This window comes from Pavona decussata, unplaced genomic scaffold (genome assembly GCF_977016875.1).
Source record: "Pavona decussata unplaced genomic scaffold, jaPavDecu1.1 SCAFFOLD_29, whole genome shotgun sequence".
In the NCBI taxonomy this organism is placed as follows: domain Eukaryota; kingdom Metazoa; phylum Cnidaria; class Anthozoa; order Scleractinia; family Agariciidae; genus Pavona; species Pavona decussata.
The window spans coordinates 1,321,589-1,343,972 of NW_028145452.1; the positions used below are offsets into that span (position 1 = coordinate 1,321,589).

A 22,384-nucleotide genomic window follows, 5' to 3' on the forward strand; every position below is an offset into this window, starting at 1 on the left:
GTCCAAAACCTTTCTAATTTTTTTCCAATAAACTTAAAATATTCCTTCCATCTGGGATACAGAGAAGTCTAACGATTAGCCTTAAAGAGTCATTGCAGATGGCAGTTCCATGCTGTCAAGTTTGATATCTGATTCCGCGTCAGCTCATTCAACGGCGATGCGACCAAAATGATGGAGTCACTGACCTTCAGCCATGAGTCAAAACAAAGGGCAAAAGCTGGAAAATCAAGGATTTGCCGAAGGCAAAGACACCTTACATATACCTCCTTTTTTCGACAATAATTGCGTTCCCAAGCTGCGCACGAAGAAAAATCGATTCCAAAATAAGAAGACGCAGAACATTCGCCAGTAACTTATCGCCTCTGGCAGCCGCCATGTTATTCTCACCAAATTTAATGACAGTTCAAGACTTCATACATGAGTACCGGAAGTCCTAGAATCTAGGACTTCCGTAATCCTGTGTCCCCAAAGGCACTTGGTCCTCGTGCCCAGCCTCCAGCGGCTAAGAGGACCAGGCGGCTCTGGGGACGAGAATGTTGAGCACATGTTAACGAGAATGCGAGCATGCGAGCAGTTGCAAAAATTTTGCGAGCACGAGCAAGCGCAACCTCGTTCCCAGGGTCTCTCTTCTTCCCGCCCCAGCGAGAGAGAGAGAGACCCTGGTTGAACCTGGTCACGTGACAGCACACGACAAACTTCTCCCCAGTCGGGGTATACTCGCTCAATTATTTTATTCGCAAGAGTCGATCAGAGATTTTCAAGCGGGTGCGATTTTAAGCAAGCAAAATGCGAGAGATTTGGTGCAGTTTCATGCCGTCTGCAAAAATCGTATATTAAGTACAATCTAGGGAATTTCAAACGGTCAATGAAGCAGTTGATCATAAACTCTACAACTCTACACTAGTTGGAACTGATTCCATGAATTGTACCGGAAATAGCATTTATTCGAGCTTAAACTGAGGTAATGAGTACATCTTTTGCTCTATAAAATGAAATTTAGTTCATAATAATTCATCACCCAAGAAAATACAAATACATTCTTCTTGTTCAGTATTCTGTTTATTTACATGTAATTTGCGAAGCACAATATTGAATATATATTTGGTCACCGATTTCCTGTGAATAAATACATTGTTTTCGATCACAATCAGCGCTCTGAGCTCAATATTTTCCGTTCAACTACGTCTTTAAGTCAAGGACATAGGGAATAAACTAAGATGAAAAGTACCTTTGAATTATATTCACACGCGGCTTGCTTCAGTCCGTTGGTATTTCTGAGCACTTCGCCTGCTCACATTCTATTGCCGAAAATTCTTGGTGTTCCATTCGGCAATACTAAAATTGATCTTCTTTCCCATTTCACCCCATTTGGAGCTCTGTTAAAAGGCGTAAAGCCAACGATACTTCTGTTCTAATCACCATGCCTGTTTAGGTTTTGACTCAAGCGTCCCCCATCGTCTGTCGGTTTCCCTCTGGCGTCCCGAAACGACTGTTTTTAAAATAATTCTTTTGGATTAACAACACTCTACCTGAGTGGAAGAAACGTGAACCTCTTCCAGGTCTCAAGTGGGTGTGCGATGTAAAAATGCTTGGTTGCAAAATCGCTTGTTGTCGTAAAGTTCGTAGCTGGCTTCTCCGTCCTTCTGAGAAAGCAACAACTACATACTTTACTACCCCTCCCTAACGGCTAATTGTGTCAAGCACCCAGATTTTGGGTGCCACGTGACCAGCTTCACCCAGGGTCTCTCTCTCTCTCGCTGGGGCGGGAAGAAGAGAGACCCTGGGAACGAGGTTGGAGCAAGCGAGTACCCGTGTAATTTTTGCGAGCAATTCGAGCAAAGGTCAAATTTTGCGAGCACTTTTAAATCGAATGCGACCATTCGATACCCCTATTTCTGGCGGTGAATTCATCAGGCAACTTGTTCTTGGTTCTCAGTAATCTCGTACCCCGATCTCAGTCGTCGGTTCGGGAATGTCGAAATGTGCCCCTCCGCCTGACCGTGGGAGATCTGGGTACGAGATTAGGTTCTCAGTACCTTGCGTACACCCCGGGGGGGGTTACTTCCTTATAAGAGGCTAGTGGGGATGTGCCGCTGGATGGGGTCGCATTTTCACGCCTGGATTGACTAGAATGGGGTTTCATTTTCAATAGAGTTACTAGAATGGGGTCGCACATTTTCGGATTTTTGGGGTGATAAAATTCCATTAAGTCAGGAGCTTATGACCCATAAGCTCCTGATTAAGTAGGGATTCAAAATGGTCTCGGTTAAAAAGTTCAGAAAGTTGTTGTTTATTAAATGTAACAATCACCTCGCATTACATTCCGTTCTTGTAAGTAGATGCATAAATAGAAAGTGACTTAGTTGGGATCGCGAAAATTACATTTTCCCAAAAAGTGACGAAGATGGGGTCTATAACTGGCCACAAAATAGCCTATAATGGGCCAGGGGCTCTGAGAGGCCAGCGGCACATACCCAGCAAAACTTAACCCAAGTTCCCCCCCCCCCCCCCCCCACGATACACGTACACGAACCTGACCTGACTGGGGCAGAATGCCTTAGCTAAGGACTAGGAAAACCCAGGAAAAGACTGTTTGGGTAACTTTCTGCGGAAGGGGGGGAGGGAGGGGAGGGAGGGGGCTCCCCTGGTACTCTTCTTTGGGGAACCTGACTACTGCAGCATCATATACCAAAAGGTTACCCACACTGATCAACAAATTCCTGTGTCCATTTTTAAACTATTAACATACTTTTCCTGAATGGTTCTTTTTTAAAGATGGGGTAGTTGTTGTGAGAAATGTGAAGAATTGTTGTAAATAAATAGACGATGAGAAGTCCAAAGACTACTGCAAAGCTGACACAACGTAATATATTTTAAAACAATATTTCGGCTGGCCAAACCAGCCTTCTTCAGGTTTAGATGTTACTAAATTATATAAATGGAATTAAAATATATATCATGGAGGATGTTGCAATACATGGGAGCAGCGGAAATGACGTTTACAAGGTGGTACCAAAGGATGGGGAAATAAGTAAAATAAAATAAAAAAATTACAATTCATCACGTCTATTCAAACCGTGGGGTTCCAAGGTCCCCGCTAAATCTATAAGAAAAGATTCTCTGGCTTTTCTGATTGAATCACGTGAGGAGTGGATAACTTCAAGTGGTATTAGTTGCATGTCAGTGTGGCAGTGGTTAGGTTGAGAAAGAAAATGTTCAGAAACAGTGGTTGGTTTGGATGAAATGTTAGTTTTGTCAACTGGGCGTCTATGTTCGTTGAATCTGTCTTTGAGACGTCGTTTAGTTTCACCTATGTATTGTAAATGGCAGCGGTTACATTGTACCATGTAGATTAAATTTTTGGTGTTACAGGTTATGTGTGAAGTGATGTTACGGGTTTCGCCTGTTGAAGAAAATGTGTAATGTTTAAGACCGTTAGAAATGTAAGGACAAGTGGCGCAATTTTGTCCACAGCGGAAAGATCCTGGTGGTGAATTAGTGCTGTTAGGAGCGGTGACAGTCGGTAGCTGTGCTTTAACTAAAATGTCGCGAAGGTTGGAAGTGCGTCTGTAAGCGACGATAGGTGGGTGTTTAAAAACGTCCCTGCAGCGGTCGGAGGAAAGTAATATGTTAAAATGTTTGCGTAATATATTAGAGAGGTGAGGAAGTGCTGGGTTATATGTAACGACAAAAGGTATGCGGTTAATAGAGTCGTTACGGTTAGTTTGCAGAGCGTCAGTGCGAGAAATATTAGCAGCTCGTAGGAATTGTGAGTCCAGGAAGGTGTTATGATATCCTCGTGCGAGGAGATAAGCTTTTAATTCATTAATGCGGATTTGAAATGTAGCGTTAGTAGAACAGATACGGCGGATGCGAAGAGCTAAGCTAAATGGAATAGATGTTTTAGTATGTTGAGGATGGCATGATGAACTAAGAAGATGTTGGTGTTTATCTGTAGGTTTAGTGTATAGGTCAGTTTGTATAGTGCCGTTATGTAGAGATACCATTACGTCGAGAAAAGGAACGTTAGTTAATGAGTGACTGCTAGTGAACTTAATAGTGGGATGAATATTATTGAGGTAATCGATGAATATTTTAAGATGATCTAGACCTTCAGTCCAAATCATAAAAATATCATCAAGGAACCTCCACCAGGTATGGACATGGAAAGGAGCATTAGAGAGAGCGTTAATTTCGAAAATGCCGAGAAAAAGGTTAGCAAATGAAGGAGCCATCTTAGTACCCATGGCAGTACCATGGACCTGAAGATAGTGTTGCTGATTAAATGTGAAGTTATTCATGGTCAGTATTATGCGTAAAAGGTCACAAAGTGTCTCAGTAGGAATGTGTTTGTCCGTACGAGTTTCAAGGAAATGACGGCAAGCATCAATTCCTTCGTTGTGTGGAATGTTGGTGTACAATGATGAAACGTCGAGAGTGACAAGCATGGCGTTACTAGGTAGAGTTCCAAGGTTAGAGAGTTTGTTAAGGAAGTCAGTAGTGTTTTTAATGTGCGAATCCAAGGAAGAGACGAGAGGGTTAATGTGGTAGTCAACGAATTGTGAGATGCGTTCAGTAGGGTGGCTGTTAGATGAAACTATGGGGCGTCCTGGGTTTCCAGTTTTGTGAATTTTAGGTAAAATGTAAAAGCGTCCAGGTTTAACGTCAGTTTGTATAAGGTATTGTTTCGTCTTTTCGTCAATGTAGCCGTCTTTGAGCATGCGTTGAACGTAAATAGTAACTCGTTGTTGAATTTGGTTAGTTATGTCTCCGTCTTGTTTTCTGTAGAATTTAACGTCGTTAAGCTGTCGATTACATTCGTCTATGTACCAGGTTTTGTCCATCACTACCGTCCCAGAGCCTTTGTCGGCCGGTTTGATAACGATGTCTTGTCGTTTCTTAAGATTCCGTAATGATTGTCGTTCATGTGAGGTTAAGTTGTCGGTTATATGATTGAGATTAGAGGTGGAGATGTCATGTTTGATAGCATCTATGTATGCGTTTAATGCTGAATCTCTGTTAGTGGGAGGCGTCCATGAGCTTTTGTTGCGGAATGGGTTAGTTGGGTTAGGATTAGAGGCATTGTTATAATCGTGAAAGTATTCCGTAAGTCGCATGCGTCGTGTGAAGTCATTAATGTCAGCTGACACTTCTGACCAGTTAATACGTCTGGGTGTAGGGCAAAAGGTTAAACCGCGAGCAAGAACTGATGATTCGTCGTTAGAAAGTGGAGTTTGTGACAGGTTAATGACAGAGGTTGTGTCAAGTCTGATGGTTGTGCGAGTGTTACGTGGTTTGCGTTTACGGCGATTACGTGTACGTGTGGAGGCTTGTGTATTATTGTTAAGAAATGTGTTAAGGTTATCGCTTACGGTGACGTTAGAATTAGTGGCGCGTGAAATATTAGTCTTTTTAGCACGTCTGCGAGCGAGTAGTGATTCAAGAGATAAAGCCATTGAATTAATTCTACTAATATAAAAAGAAAATGTTTCCGGTGTACAGTGTTCTTTTAGAAGTTTCTTGCAGTTGGAGAGTTCCCTGTGAATAAGTTTGATTTTGAGGCGGCATTCCTTTGTCAGCAGGGTTAGATGTCGGCGGGCGGTGATGAAACAAATGTTTTTCCATTGTCTATGGAACCAGAAGTTATTAGAGTCAAAGGCAGGTAGGCAGTGTGGTAATAATCCGCGTGGAATAATGTCGTTAGCAGTGTAGAATTCATAGTTTTTAAGGTGGTGTTGATAGCGAATAAGCTTCAGGTGGATGCGTTTGGTGGCATTGAAAAGGCTTGTGAACTGAGGTGTAGACTCGGCGGGAGAAGAAGGTGGGCCAGGATTTGTTTCAATGTCCATGCAGATGACAAGCGATGAGATGTAGAATAACGCAGTAAGGAAAATCATAAGCTTAAGAGGAGCATGGTAGTTGGAGGAGGTTTCTTGTATGACTTGGCAGACTTGGGATGTGCGGTAACCAGTTGTGGCTTTCGGCGAGAAGGCACCAATGCGAATTCTCCAGGATATAATATCAATTCCCATTTTGTAAAGATAAAGTGATGGTAAGCAGGAAAAACGGATCTGTTGAAGACCTACGGCTAAAACTCGACGAATGAAAATTTTAAAAACTGCAAAAGCCGTGAACGAAGATCCTGCTTGCTTGTACGTTGGATCTCACAGGAGATCTAATCAGCCAAACTTGAAAAATAGACGATGAGAAGTCCAAAGACTACTGCAAAGCTGACACAACGTAATATATTTTAAAACAATATTTCGGCTGGCCAAACCAGCCTTCTTCAGGTTTAGATGTTACTAAATTATATAAATGGAATTAAAATATATATCATGGAGGATGTTGCAATACATGGGAGCAGCGGAAATGACGTTTACAAGGTGGTACCAAAGGATGGGGAAATAAGTAAAATAAAATAAAAAAATTAAAAAAATTAAATTAATTGTAATTTTTTTATTTTATTTTACTTATTTCCCCATCCTTTGGTACCACCTTGTAAACGTCATTTCCGCTGCTCCCATGTATTGCAACATCCTCCATGATATATATTTTAATTCCATTTATATAATTTAGTAACATCTAAACCTGAAGAAGGCTGGTTTGGCCAGCCGAAATATTGTTTTAAAATATATTACGTTGTGTCAGCTTTGCAGTAGTCTTTGGACTTCTCATCGTCTATTTTTCAAGTTTGGCTGATTAGATCTCCTGTGAGATCCAACGTACAAGCAAGCAGGATCTTCGTTCACGGCTTTTGCAGTTTTTAAAATTTTCATTTGTAAATAAACACGTTTTAAAATTGATTCAGGCTTAATGCTAATTTGCGTATAGATTAATCAGGCTGATGTAACTCAATTAAAAATGAATGAGCGGACTAAAATAGGCCAAATTTATTAAAATCTGGCAGTGCCTCAATTTTTTTTAATCGAGCTGATTTTCACCCCGCGCCACACCAACAGGAGAAGATATCGGCGGACAAATTGTAACGTGTACATTTACCCATGTGCTGAAACCTACAATGTGGGCCGATAAATCGGTACGCCGGAAAATTAGCTGTTACGCAGGTTATGAAACGTCCTAAAATTTACAAACAACAGGAGGGTCAGTGTTAGACTCATTATCATGGGCACCCAGCTCGAATAAGCAAAGTAAAATACTTAAAATGTGGACTCAGTCCTGTATTACTTAATCATCTCATTGCCTTTTTAAAGGCAAATACGTGTAAGCTAACAGTTTCAACTATTGGCATTATTTAGCTGAACATTTAAATCGTAGGAAATGTTTGGGGAACAGAATGTTGTTCCCCGAATTTCTAAGGTACTGTCGGTCTACCCAAAACCTAGCTACAATTGTAGCCTTACTTCACACATGAATGATTCTCTCCTCCGCAGTGGCTCCATCAGTGGTGAAACGGAGGAAAAGGGCCTCTGCGCGCTTTCCTTTTCCCTTCCCCAGGCCCCATACAGCTCGAAAGAACGAAAAGGGGCCTCTGCGGAAGAGAGAGCATGAATGACACATGTACCCCTCCAAAAACAAAGGGATACCTTTCCAGTATACTTTGAGGTGGTATTGCTGTTTTCTTAACAATTTAATCCGCATTTCTGTTGCGGGGAATGCCTTCCGAACAGATATTTCACCGAAATCAACCGTTGGGTGCCCCGGCCATGGTATATATAAACAATAACCTCCATTTGGCGCGAAAATATGCTCAGATATTTGTCCGCGGACATTATCTGTTCCGAGAAGCGAACAGTTCGCTCGAGGAAAACTGAGCTTCGAGGAGCAGATAATGTCCAAGGACAAATATCTGAGCATATTTTTAAAGCCAAATGGAGGCTATTGTGGTTATTATCCTTCAAATATTTTTCGCAACATGTAGCAACGAGCTTGAGTATTTGAACATCTCGTTTAAGAACAGTTAACCGTCAAAAACGTTTAGATCGTATGTTGTTTTCTGATACTGCTTTATCAACCAGCAGGTTTATCTCTCCTTCTGTCACAAAAGCCAACCGTTCCCCCATCTTGACATTAATTTTAATAGTAAACAAGACGCGCCTTGAAGTTTTTGAAATTGGGGAATATCATCGGATATTCCCCAGTTTTAGCTGGGGTATATTCGGTCACGTGAGGCGTTTAGGCCAATCGCGCGCGAGCGAAAATGTTTGATGGATTATAAGAGTTATTAATACCGCGCCCGAGAAATAGTGACCATTACATTGTCTTCTGGTGTTCTAACAAAGCGAAATTTGCAAGATCTAGCAAAAATTTTTTATTGTTTCTTATGAAACAATTTTTCCACTCACGCTTGTTGGATATTTGATGGTTATAGCCAACTCGGCGCTACGCGCCTGGTTGGCTATCTCGTAGAATAATAGTTAAATATGACCACAATTAAATAAAAAGTTTTAGAATTTTATTACAGCCTTTCAATTACAGCTACTCTTCAAGTCTTTGTAAATCTTGCGGCGAATATAGTGATTTTTCCCTTTACGTCTATTAAAATATACAATAACTACAATCCTGGACAAATAGCCGTGGGAGAAAACTGAAAATATCAAACACTAACGTGCACATTCTATTTCTCCCATATGAAATGACAATTGTACTGTTTTGTACAAGTTTCGACCATTCAATGCTGACTTGTAACTTGCTTTTAGGACACATAGGCTCACTATTGTCGTGGGAGAGGGGCGGGTAAACAAGGATTTCCTCTTGGCGAACCTAACCCTTCGCGGACGTTCTTTGGCTCTGGTCAAACACTCCTTGTCATGAGTGCGTGACGTGACGATCCAAAGAACGCCGTCAGCGTAGGAGGCTAGAAACTATAGAGATTGCTGCAAATCGAATTTGTATCAATACTTTTGTCCAGGGTTGCAGGCTTCGCGTCGCCCTTTTTCAAAAATGGTAGTCGTAATTTGGAGCGATTTTAGTGTAGTGACGGCACAAAAGATCGTCAATGTTGGTAAAGTGTAATCTGTGATTTTCACGCACGCCAACTTAGATGGATTGATGTATTTCAATAAAACTACTGACATTACAGTTTTTTTGCTACAAAAAAATACGTATTTCACTAGCAATGCTGAAACTATTTTCATCTGGCCAACGAAAGCGCTTCAACAAACAAATAACAGAGTTAATAATAATAATAATAATAATAATAATAATAATAATAATAATAATAATAATAATAATTGCTTATATTTTGGTCTTTATTGTCGCTGCTCTTGCTGCTGCTTATTATGTATTGTTCTTTTCCTTTCTTTTTGTTTTTGTTTGTTGTTGTTGTTGTTGTTGTTGGATGTTTGTTTGTATGCTTTTTGTTTTGTTTTGGGTTTTTTTTATTGAGCTTGTCCTGTTTAGATTTCTTGCTTGGTTCAGCATATCTCTAACATACCTTAATTTATATACATGTAATTCTCTCTTGTACATTAATCCTAGGCTCTACAAACATATCCTACATTTTCTACTATATCCCAATAAAGCTCAGTGTCATTTCTTTGTTTACTTAAAAGAAGGTTGTGGTCAACTAGAAAGCCTTTCCTACTTTGACCATCACACACATTTTATAATCTGTACTGTAATTATTTTATTTTGTAATCATCTGTTGAAACTATACTTTTCTTTCTATGTTAATTTTATGTAAATAGCGTGAAATAAATGAACCTGAACCTGAACAAACCCCTTTACATGTAATTATCATTGTTTAATGAAAACTTGATTGATTGATTGATTGATTGATTGATTAATTGATTAATTGATTGATTTATCCTCACTAAGTAAAAGAACAACTACCAAATTGCTTTTGCCCCATCCTTGTCCAGAAACGCTGGCGATCTCATTTCGAGTCCTCGTCTTATACTTTTTGTCCATATTTTTTTCATAACGAGAAAGGTCTGACTGAAGAGGTCAGTTGAGTTTACCGGTTCGAGAACTCAAAATGGTATTAACCCGACCCAATAAAATATAAATGTCGTGGAAAGTTTAAATTTTGCATTCAAAAGCTATAACATTTTCCATGTTGCATTGTTGTCGCCCACTCGGGATGAAATCTTGATGATCACAAAATTATCTAAATTTTTTTATTTTTTTTGAAAATGACTTTGGCAGCATAGCGCGCGATATTTGTCTGATTCAGTTAATTCATTTTACAGATAGTAAAAGACAAAGGCTCTGTCGCCCTATTTGTATGTTTTCTTGCGGTGATTGCCAATGAAACTCCTCATAAAAGGTCGCAATAGGTGAATGTCAAAACATTGCAGCTGAAATTGCGCGTTTATGTACAACAGTCCTATGTTTTAACAGAGCAAAAGGGGTGATGTGTTCATCGTAGGTACAACTAGAAGACCATTGAACGGGAACTTGAATCGCAACGAATTGCTGGTTGTACAGTAGAACTGCATGTCTATGGCAACGTACTTGAAATCGGCGTACGGCCCCTGAAACTTTGGAAGAAGGGGTGGAGATGGCAAGGATGAGAACAATTGGGCCGAATGAAATTTGTCGGTCACTGGTACACACAGCCAACAAAATGGAAATGGAAAGTTTGGTAAATGGAAACAGTGATTTCCGCTCAAACAGTTGGAACACTGAAAGTGGAGGACCTCCGGAACTAGCCCATTTGTATTTCAATCACCCTAGGTCTTCCTGTGTGCCCAGGACACCATTCCAGTTTTGTCATGTGCTATATCTCCACACCCCACATTGAAATCCCCTGTGTAATATTGTGACCATTGGTGGGGCCAACGTGATTTTCAAGCGGTTTTCTCAAACATTCTACCTTCACGTGAATTGACGACACGTTTGCTCTTTTGAATGATCTTCTAGGACCGAGAGTGACTTGCTTTTTTTCTGTTATCAGTTACCACTCCTGATAAGGAGCCAAGTGATCGAGAAAAATTGTCAGTTTCTCTCCTTTCTCAGCAAACCTGGTCCAGAAAAACACCTTTTTGCTTGTGAATTTGTTTAAAAGCCCAAGAACACCGCATTCCACTATTATGCTGAAGATTTCTGCGCTTTGGATATTGCAATCTAGGGTGAGGCTTTTGTCGTAAACAGTCAGCAACTGCAACGGATGGCTATTTGAAGTTTGAGTTTGAATTTTCACGATGAACTTTTGGCGACTGTTACGTTTTGGTTTTGGGCCTGTTCCAATGCCTTTTAAATGACTGCCAAAAGTTCTTGTGTAGACTGTCGCCCCCTCAGTGAAAGGAATAATCTTCACTGTTACAGAATAACGACTTTTCAAAGCGATACATAATGTTTTATGTGTGGGCCAGTGTTTACGTTGACATTCTTTGCAACAATACGATGCAATGTGGCAGGTTGGACACTTCAAGAGGCGCTGTACATCATCTTTCGGGCGGCGGCAAAACGTACAACCGCTGTAAATTCGCTGAACAACCTCCCTTGGATGGTACATGCCTTCTTCGTTGTTAAATTCTTTGTTATGGCTGAGAATGGGAGGGTTGGAATAAAACGTGTTTTCTCCAGGTGGTAGTCCCAGAACACTTAACTCCGGATTAAGGAATTTATCAGTAGGAAAACTACGGCTCATCTTCTGGTACTCCAGCCACGGGCCACTATGGTCTCGAACGATGTTTGATTCCAGGTGAACTCGTCCAGAATAATTTACACCAATTAAAATGCCACCGCACTTGTTGCCTGAGATGGTATTTCTTATTATGTGAGCTGATGTTCGTAATTTGGCTTGGATCCCCCAGAATCCATTCTCAAAAATCTTGTTGTCACTAATCAAGATACGAGAGTCGCCATCCAGAGAAATACCAAAGGGTCTGTTGTGATGAATATCGTTGTTTCGTATCACTACCTCGTTAATGTTGCTCCCAGCAAAGATACCCTCTTTTGCATTTTCGAAGATCTTATTGTCATTGATAATACATTCTCCAGCATTTGGCCCAATTAAGACGCCGTGATAACCGCTGTTAAATATCCTGTTTTCAGATGCAACAAGTTTCCCACCATCTCTTGCTTCTAAACCTGCTTGGTGGTTCTTGAAGACGTCACATTTTCTGACTTCCAATTGAGAACCTTCCTCGGCAACTAGAATGCCTCCACCGCCACAGCTATGAACGGCACAGTTTTCAATAAGCGCAGAGCTTCCATTTCCAATCTGCACTCCGGGAAACCCCCCGACTCCAGAACCTTCCGTATTCCCAAATTTACCAGTACGATCGCATACAGGTTTTCCTAAAGAGGCGGCTATACATCCTGGTCCACCATTACATTCTGGGAAGTCCTCACAACTGGAATATCCTCCGGAAATTTTACAGTGGTTCATGTGAATAGCTGCATCTTTTCCTCGGCAGACCAGACCAAAGTTTCCTTCTGGAAAAACGATGTTCTCAAAAAAGCACCGACTGTTGAAAATGGTAAAGAGCTCTTTAAACGCCAAGACGACTTCCTGTCCTAGACCGACAATCTGAAGGTCAGTAAAGATGACGAAGTGATTTAAATTATACTCTCCTTCATGCAAGAACAGGGTTTCATTCTCTTGCGTCGTCATCAGAGCGAAGGCCAACTGAGTCGAACTGTATATTTCTCTAGGCGTGTGCAAGGGTAGTTCTGGAAACATTTTACAAAACACACTATCAGTGTGAAGATCTGGATAAAATTTAATTGCCATTGCCAAAGTTGCCTTCTTTTGCCCTATTCGTTGAGCAGATCCACTTTCAATAAGCTCTTTTAGAGCCCAAGCCTTGCGTTGCAGCGCCTTACTATAATTGGGGTTTAAAGAAAGGCATTTTTCACAATCATCAAGTGCTTTCTGTGGCTGACCAAGTTTCAAATAACACAGCGCCCGGTTGCAAAACAGTCGATAGTCATAAGCCGTCAAATCAATTCCACTGGAATAAAGTTTCAATGCCTCTTCATACTTTTTACTTTGTACCAAATGGTTACCTTTTTCTCTCAGCTGGTTCGCTTCCTCCGCACGTTCCTTCTGAGAGGAATCAGTTTCATCCATAGCATCGAATTCTGGAGGATGTTGCCTCATACAGTGCGATATCAGCTTGTAGTCCCTGTCTTTTAAAGGGATGTCGATGAAGTAGTTTGGAAGCTTGTTGGCATCCTCAGAGTCGGACTCTTCAATCTTCACCAGAACGTCCAGTTTCAATTCCTGCATTTCTTGAGCTTTGATTTTCTCTTGCGAAACACTGAAAAAGATCCCTGCTTCATTAAAAACGCGCATGGTTTTTTCGGTATATAGCAAAGTGTGGACCGTGTCCTTATGTTTCGCTGAGAACGTGCATAAATGCTCTTGCAAATAGGTGGCATGCGAAGCTAACTTACCCCATAGATGCAATGACGGGGGATTTCCAACACTAAAAACAGCATCTTCAACGAAACTTTCGCAAACTGCTGCCGGTGAACGTGCATGAACCAGTGCGAAGTGAAGGATGTGTACTGCGCAAGAAAGGACTTTCAACTCAGTTTCTTTTTCCAGCTGGCTACGTATTACTTCTTGCACTAGACGATGGACATTGAACGAATTTGTTCCAAATCTTTGAAACAAGGAAAACTTGGTAAGAAGGGACACTACCTCAGACTGATCCCACAGATCCCACGAACCACCATCCGCTGTGGAACTTACCTCCTTGTTTAACCCCTCATTGATCAACTCGTAAGGAATATCGTCTGGGCCAAGAAACGCACACACCTGCATTACAAGAATGGGTACTTCTCCAAGACTCATCTCCTCTGAGATGCGACTGATGTGATCAAAATTCAACAGCCACGTTGTGTGGACAGCCAACCGCTCAGGAGATGTGTCTTCTACAAGAAGCCGTGCTGTCTTCTTTTTCAAAAGAAGTAGTTTTTGCTTCTTATATTTCTTCACGTACTCTTTAATCGATTGTTTAAGGCATCTAATGTAGGCTCCAGCTTGATCAAGTGCTAGAGGTAGTCCTCCAAGCTCTCGGACAAGCTCACGAATGTCACTGTCCTCACCACCAGCCTTTCCTGTTCGCATTCGTAGAAACTGAATGCTTTCTTCCTCGGTCAAACATTTCAACTCAATGCAACATTGCTCTTCAATTCCCGTTTCTTCTCCTACCTGTGCCACTTCCCTCCTTGTGGTGATGATTATGTGACCACGAGCCGCGTGTTTCCAGTGACCAGTGAGCAGCTTACGCATGTCTGTGGACATTTCCAGTTCGTCAAGATTATCTACGACTAAACACCATGACTCTTCACGTCTTCTCAACCAGTCAAGAGTTCTCGACAAAGAGCTGGAAAAATTGTTTTCAAAAGTTCCAATTTGACGCGCTAACTCGCTGATAGACCTTTGAAAGATATTGTTATTTTCCCCTGAAATCCAAAACATACCCCCAGGATATTCGCCCTCGTGCTGACAAAGAAATTCTACAGCGAGAGACGTTTTCCCCACACCCCCAAGACCACAAATAACTGAATGAACACAGCCATTCCCGGTGTTTTTGAGCTGCGCTGCAATGATTTCTAGCTCGCTATCACGACCACAAAAGCAGGGATTGCGACAAGGGACTTGAAAAATCTTAGTATCGGATGTTGCATTTAAACTACCCTCTTCTAGTGCTTTTACTCTAGAATCCAGCCGGGTTTGCTCGATTTTTAGAGCCCCTAATTCAGAAGCAAGACCAGCCTGTTCGTCTTTTACGGACGATACAGTGGTCTCAAGGTCACTCTGCCTATTTTCTAATTGGGAGATGTTCTCTTCACTAATATCTTGGCGTTTCTCAAGTTTTGTTAAGTCACTAGAAATATCTCCAATTGCACCTGACATTTCTTCCTGTTTTTCTAACCGCTCGTTTCGCTCTTCTTCCAGCCTCTTCTCAATATCAGCTATTCGCTTGTCAAATTCATCAATTTCGTCCCTGATAGTCTGAAGGGCATCCCATATTTTCTTGGCTTCATCCGTGCTTGTGTTTCTAATATCCTCCACTTCTTTTTCAAGGTTGGCAACCTCCACATTGATCAGTTTCACCAAATCTTTATCCACTGGGCAGCCCATGCACAGCTGCAAACCTATCAGGACACAAATGCATTGGTAACGCGAACGATATTTTGGCTGTCCTCTTTGTGCACCGTGCAAGAATTATAAAGTCGTTACTGCGCCACTAAAATAGCGTTACTAAGGTGTGTATGAGTGTCTTGTTTTTCGGCAATCCCAATTTTCTTTGTTTCATGTTTAAAGTTTTTATTCTATAGATACTTGTAACATAATATCTGCTAAAATGAAAGGAAAATTAATCTCTGTGTAACCCTGTCCAATTGTGGTTGCACCTGACCTCCACAGATTGCGGTTATGGCTATCGTTTGCACGATGCAGAAGGGCTCATATTTTCAAGCCGGTGTGTACGTACATTATAAAGAGATTCAATTAGTGAATTTTAATAATCGAAAAAAAGACCGGTTTGACTCAAAAGTATTATAAGAAAAGGCGGGCGTTCACGGGTGCAAATTGCAATCTCGTTCCTAGGGTCTCTCCTCTTCACGTCCCAGGAAGCGAGAGAAGTCTCTCGCTCCCTGGGATGTGAAGAGGAGAGACCCTAGGAACGAGGATGTGCAAATTATTGTACATTTTCTATGAAATGGCATGGTTCAGTTTTGAGTGAATACGGTATATCAGGAACACACCCTCGCAATTTCCCAAAAGTGTAATACTTGCAACACAACAACTGCATGAATACTAAACCTTAGAATGGCAACTAACCTTTAGTCTCCCAGTCGAGAAGATCGTCGAGTTGTTTGTTTTCGTCCGGTTTCGGAAGTCCCAGAGAACGAACCATGGTCTCCATGATCTGGAAACAGTTTTTGAACTCAATATCAGTCCAATGATCAAAGTTGCAATGGCCCCACTCATTTCTGACTTTAGAGCGCACATGCTTGGCATTTGTTTGGACAAGAGCAGGAATAATCGAAGAGTTCGCCAGAATTCCTAACACTGCTGACAAGTCACAGCTGTTATCAAATCCTGCAAACAAAACACGTGTTTGGATGTTATCTGGTCTGCTGGGTACCCAATTTGTTCAGCGAAAACATAATTATATTTTATCACCGGCAAACTTGTCCATGTGTTGCTCAAAATAACGTTTCGCCAGGTCTTCAGCCGTGTTGACTTTGCAATCAAATGAACGCACCTTTCTCTTAAACAGTCCCCAAGTTTTCCATGGTCTGTTATGAAATCATAGTCGTACTCATTTAGAGATATATAAGTCCCTTATGAAATCATGATCATATTTTTCACGAAATAACGTGCATAAAGACATTTCAACTCTGCACGACCCCCGAGCCCGTGGGTTTGCTAGTGGAATTTAATTGGTGTTGTTTTTTCTACTCTTTAAGTCATCCATTTGAAAATAGGGAAACACGACTGTTTTGAATGCGGTCAACCCTATAAAGAATTACAGTTATATTTTCAGTTTTACCTGTAAACTTGGCCATATGTGGTTCAAGATAAAGTTTTGCCAGGTCTTCAGCCGTGTTGACTTTGTAATCATATAAACGCACCTTCTTCTTAAATAGACCCCAGTTATTGTTGATGCTTCCATAATTCAGCTGAAACGGTCCATCGTTCTTCACATGGCGCCCAAAGACCTGAGCGTCAATTCCGTGTGCAGTCTTCAGGGATGTGAAGTGGTTAGGTATCTCTTGACCCACAAAATCCCGGAGGACTGGTAACAAAAGCCTGTTCAAGCAAATGCCAATCACCATCCATCTCTTCTGGTTATCTCCAAGATCAAAGCTGCTGACTAAAAAAATTATAAAGTTAGAGCTGTAGGCTCAGCAAGTAAAATGTTTAACAGAATCATTTCGTCCGGTTTGGATGTAAAAATGCTCTATAAAAAGCAGACTTTTCCCAAGATTGATCGATTAGAGTTCACCATTCAGTCATGTATGAGCACAGAACAGAATATGAGGTACGCTGACACTGAACAGGCTAAGAAACGTCCCAATGCATACATGGCAGACATAGGGTTTGGTTTTGTTAGTCATCCATTGTCAGAGCTTTTCTTTCCATGACAGATGAAAGGCTCTGCGGAAGTCATGTTATTATTGAGCAGCCCAGTATCAACACAGGTACCCCAAGCTCTATGAGAGATACAGGCCGTGACCAAAGGGATATATAGAGAGAAAATCAATGGAACTAAAACTCACTAAAATCGCGCTCAATCGCTCCAATGCTCGCCGTGACGCTCAAATTGCAACACTCACGCAAAGGTCACGGCCTATATCTTTTATAGAGCTTGGGGGTACCTGTGGTTTCAAGCCTTGCCACAAAATAGTGTTTGCCCCCAACAGCAAAGGCTATCTTTCTCGTGATAAGCAATAGGGTTTTTTTATAAGTCCTTCTGTTGCACAGAAATAGTAAACCTCTTCACTTGGTATCATTTTGCCTATATTCAAATTATAGAAGAGTGCATAATATTTACAGATTCAAACCTTAGGGATGGGAAACGATGTCCTGGTTCATAAAATTAGTATCCACTCTGTAAATGTTTGTTTTCCACACTTACCTGGTCCAGCAGCAGCAGAAGGTGCTGTTACAACTGTTGGAGTAGTAAGTGTGCCCATAGGTGTAATTGACACTTTAGATACCATTATGAGCCCACTCGGGCCAGTTGCCATTGCGATCTGAAAAGGGACAAGCTAATTGTTAGGGAAAGATCACTTTACAGTCTACGGATCCAACAGTGGAATATTTTTATCAGCACCTAGAAGTAAAGTGAGACAGGTACTCATGTACGTTCACTGTGGCAGCGACAAAAGTATGGAATGAACTGCCATTTGACATTGGGAATGAAGGCAATTTCATTTCTTTTGCAGACATTATTTCAAAGCAGCTTTAATTTTGAGCCAGTAGATTTGGATGTGTATTATTCCATTTTCTTTTTATGTATTGTATGTAAGAAAATGCACACTTTGAAAAGTACATCCGTCTTCTTGCAAGTGTAAGCAAGGAAGAGCCATTTGACGTCTTCTGATTAATTTTGCAGTTTATATTAACCCTTTCGCTGCTAAAGGCGACTAATTTCGCCGTTTTAGAGGCTACCGCTTTCAAGATTGGCCACGTTCTCAAATCCAGAAATCTGGTTATTATGGTCTACTAATAGTGTCAATCAGTAAGTGGTTTAGGCTTTAAGAACAAATAAACTGAGTTTATCCTCCGTTTGCCGTTCCATTTCAACATTTATTTTCAAGCAAAACCAAAAATGCCCGTTTTCTGCGGCATCGAGGAAAGCTGAAAAACACACATCTTTGCTTCCACTTTTTTAAGTCAAAATCTCATTTTGAAACCAAAATTCCTTCATGACAGCAAACCTTAATCTCATGACTAAGCATTTATCTCCAATTTTGCCTTTCGCGCGTACAGCTGTTCGAACATCAGCCATTTGATTCGAGCCACTTTTCAAAGCCCGTGATTTCCTCTTTGCCGTCCCAGTTGCATTCTGGGTAATTTCCATACAACGGCGAAATGCAAGTCCCGCCATCTTTAATCTTGTCGAGCCACCCGGTCCTACTGGCAAAATATCGCACACATCGTTTTCTTTGTAAGTCAAATCTCGCCCAAATTGCCTTGGTAGGTCCGAGAATCCACCCACAGAACGGCCAGAGAGACAACTTCACTCGTGAGCCACCATGACTCGATACGAACACTTTTGGCGTCCCTGTCGCTATAGAATCATCTCTCACCTCTGGATTCGTTCAGAGGATTGCCTCTACTCTCCACTCCAGCCTTATGATGCCAGCCTGGGAGCTTCTGCGGCGGAAAATGGCTCGAAAGTACACTTATAAACCGAGTACTTACCGATTAGAATGTGTTTGTGCTCGCGAGCAAAACAACAACGGTTCAAATAAGTGACGTCACAAAAAACTTGAGTCCTCGTTATTGCAGAGCAGCGAACATTTCAAGGGAGATCCTCATATAGGAAAACCAGGACAACTAAATCCGTTTTGGTCATCTACATTGAGATAATTGTCCAGAGAGTCCAAGAAATTTGGCAGTGAAAGGGTAATTAAAGCGGCACTATTCTAAGCGTGAACTTTATCTTTTGATTTACCCCACAAAAAAGCAAGAGTACACAAAATGGCATCATTTGCGTGCTTTATACCAGGCATAACTAATCGATGATCAGTGACATCAATTGGTTAAATCAATGAGTAATCGATGGGTAATCAGTTGATTAGTCATTGGTTATTGGCAATGATTAATGAGTAATCGATGAGTAATCGAAACCCAAAAATTTTGTTGCCTATATCGATTTCTCATCGATGACATCCATTACTCATTGATGTAATTGATTACCTATTTATGTTATTGATTACTCATCAATGACCCATCGATTACTCATCGACTATTATACCGCCTGGCCCTGCTGTAGACACAGCAGAACTCAGCCAAGAAGCAGTCTGCGCCTTTTGCGAGTGAAATAAAATTTCCATCGCGCAGTTTGCAACCAACATGTTGGAAAGGTCCCAGGGTAGAGGATCCGAAATTCACAACAAACCTAAGATATTTGAACGATTGTCGGAGGAGGGAAATAAGAAAGCCCTAGCTACCGAAGGATAATTAAAGAACTGACTACATCAATAAGATCCCATAGCAGATCTGAGAGGAAAGATCAAAGGTACATGAATCACTTATGAATACGTGTAATATAATCAATTTGCAAGGACTATTTCCATTGCAGAACCCATGTGCTTTGTGTACTGTCAAATGTTATTACATTGACGTCTTTCCTGGAAATGTTTTTATCAGAATGTTTTTAACAAAATAGGCCTTCTGAAGCTTAAATTCACATGTACTTATAAGCTGGATAGACTAAAGCTGGAAACATGACTGCTTACATATAATAAGTTGTTTTTATTTTGTTCAGTTTATTCGCCAAATACGGTCATCAGCCACAAGATGATATCGATGAGTAATGAATGAAATTAATGACTTATCAATACAATCCATGACTAATCCATAACCAAAAATTTTGTGGCCTATCGATAAGTCATCGATTACTCATTGATCATCGGCAATAATCAATGACTAATCCACTGATTACCTATTGATATCCTATTGATTACTCATTGATTTCATTGATTTCATTCATGTCATCGATTAGTTATGCCTGGTTTCAGTACAATCCTTAGGCACGGTGAATTTCATTGAAAACATACGTGAGATATATATTAGATCTTACTGACAGATCAGTAAAATACCGTATTTATTCGATTAACCACCCACCTTTCCAATAAGCGCCCACCATGAAAGTCCAAAAAGTTAATAAGCACCCACCCTCAAATAAGTGCCCTCCATGAAAGTCCAAAAACTTACTAAGCGTGAGCGCCCACCCCACCCCACTCCCAACAACAACAACAAAAACATTTATGTACTAGCCCAGGCCAGCATGAAGTAAGAGGAGCGTCAGTTGTGTTCCACAGTTGGTTTTAGATATGGTAGTCAATGAACTTTTATATTGTTTATATGGCTTGTACGTGTTAACTTTTGCATTTTATTTTGTCTTGTTGAAGCGAAATAAACTTGTTATCCCTTGTTTGCTGAGAATGTTGGGAAAATAATAAGCACCCACCCTGTATAAGCGCCCACCACTTATGGGCCCGAAATTAAATAAGCACCCAGGGCAGTTAATCGAATAAATATGGTATTGTTAATGGAATGCGACTCTCGTGAGCTACTCATTCTCAGTAAGACATTCATGGCGTACTGTTATCAATGGAGCTACAAGGTTCATTTCTGCTCCAGTCACTGTGTTAAACTTTTAGGGGACAATTGAGTTCGATTTAGTACGATTTCCGAACTTTATAAGCTTAATAACGTCGGGTCGACGTTAAGCCGAGTGTGCATGGTCGCCATATTGACCCGGTGGACATCAATTTCTAATTTCTGCTTCCATTTCAAAAACTGTGATCGCTTTGCACGTACAACTTCATCGTAAATTGTACGTGTCATACGCAGTGAGTGATGGATATGTTTCATAGACGTGCCAGCAGTGCTAATAAGCAAAAGGGTCGCTAAGCTAAGATCCACACAATCACCGGGATCGATCGAGCGAGAGGTTTCACGGAGATTTTTTTTTAATAGTTCTTTTAAAGTGAGGGAGTCAAGTATGTTATCAACTTATATATGCAATAAACCAATAAACCCGTTCTGTGAAATCCTACTACTACCACTACTACTGTATACTTAGTACAAAAGGCATTTGTGACATTCTTGTGCAAATTTTCCTATTTTCACATATTATTAATTTTACACCTGATTGATGCGACCGGCTTACGTTCCCATAAAATCACGAAAAATACTCTTACCTCTGAATAGAATGGACCGGAGCTGAAAAAACGTCTTTTAAAAATTTATAATTCACACTGTCCACATGAATGTCACTTTGAAAATGCCACACAAGGTATTTTTTCGGTCTAAATATTTCGCGGAATCTGGGTGATGATTTCAGCGAAAAGACGGAAGTGAAAAGAAACGGAAATAAATCGTGTGTAATGGACTTCCGGATGCATGGAAAGGCGGAATTAACTTCCGTGATCGCTTGCAAAAAGAGCGACTTTTTAGGTGTTCGCTAAGAACAAAAACAAGTTTATCCCTTAATTCTTACTTATTTAAAAAAAATTAAGAGGCACCAATAGCCTCAGGTTTAATATTTTAATTTTAACTGATTATGCATGAATCCTTATTGATTAATAATTAAACTAGCTTTGAACAACTGGGCCCAAGTTCATAACAGGTATCACTTGTGTGAACTTTATAATTACTACTAATGGATAAACAAGACAAAGTCAACAAATAGGCAGCATGAAGAGCAACAAACATCGTGCCGGATAATTTTTTTAAGCGTAATTCAGTATTTAATATTTCCGTGGATCTGGTCGAGTTGCAACTGTACTTAATTTTCAGGGCAAAACTACTCGACGTCTGGACGGCATATTTGTGATAATTGCGAGAAAGCTGGCAAATTCTCATTTACGTTATTTCTTGTACGCGCGACAGAATCATTTATGCGTGAATGAAAAAACAAAAATAAATAAAAAAAAAACCAGTACCCCGGGTATTCGTACCCCGAGTCCCCGACTCCCACCCCATGTTGGGTACGCGAGGTGAAAGGAACTACTTCAACGAGTGAGTGAACGGAGACGATTCAGCAGGAAAAATCAAGCAGTTTATAGATATTTCAAATAAAAAGACTGGAAGAGAGTGTAGAAAATTCTGTATATTATACCTAAAAGTCCCCGTATTCCAAGAAATCGTGGAGGTTTTTTCTCGGAAACACTATGACGAAATGCAGGAAACGAGACGGAACTACTGGTCCAGGAATACGAATGGTGGAATGCCAAAAACAATTTTCGTCTCGGCAGTTTGGAAAACAGA

General features: G+C 40.7%; 3 protein-coding genes across 10 annotated transcripts in view; all 3 read right to left on the bottom strand.

Moving 5' to 3' along the window:
- Positions 1-2,937: 2,937 nt before the first annotated feature.
- LOC146484854 (uncharacterized) lies at positions 2,938-6,312 on the bottom strand. The gene has a single exon (XM_085104302.1). It carries the CDS (start codon positions 6,030-6,032, stop codon positions 3,051-3,053), a length of 2,982 nt encoding a protein of 993 aa, XP_084960428.1. The 5' UTR covers positions 6,033-6,312; the 3' UTR covers positions 2,938-3,050.
- An 851-nt stretch (positions 6,313-7,163) lies between these two features.
- LOC146484855 (uncharacterized) overlaps positions 7,164-22,384 on the bottom strand; it is a 44,489-nt gene continuing 29,268 nt past the window's right edge. For 4 of the 6 annotated variants that reach the window (XR_014863531.1, XR_014863532.1, XR_014863533.1 and 1 more), the window contains one exon: positions 7,164-7,256. The gene's annotated coding sequence lies outside the window, so the exon portion shown is untranslated. Of the gene's footprint in view, positions 7,340-10,759; positions 10,818-22,384 lie in introns of those variants that run through there. The other 2 variants (XR_014863534.1, XM_085104307.1) reach the window with 2 other exon arrangements.
- Positions 10,760-21,428, bottom strand: LOC146484856 (uncharacterized). Of its 3 annotated transcripts, none has more exons than XM_085104304.1 (5): positions 21,316-21,428; positions 17,514-17,631; positions 16,425-16,748; positions 15,710-15,970; positions 10,760-15,021 (listed from the first exon to the last, which is right to left on the bottom strand). In XM_085104304.1, exons 2-5 carry the CDS (start codon positions 17,623-17,625, stop codon positions 10,859-10,861), a joined length of 4,860 nt encoding a protein of 1,619 aa, XP_084960430.1. In that variant the 5' UTR covers positions 17,626-17,631; positions 21,316-21,428; the 3' UTR covers positions 10,760-10,858. The 3 variants fall into 3 exon arrangements, with proteins under 3 accessions (XP_084960430.1, XP_084960431.1, XP_084960429.1); XM_085104305.1 differs by lacking the exon at positions 21,316-21,428 and adding an exon at positions 18,691-18,920; XM_085104303.1 differs by lacking the exon at positions 21,316-21,428 and adding an exon at positions 18,319-18,920.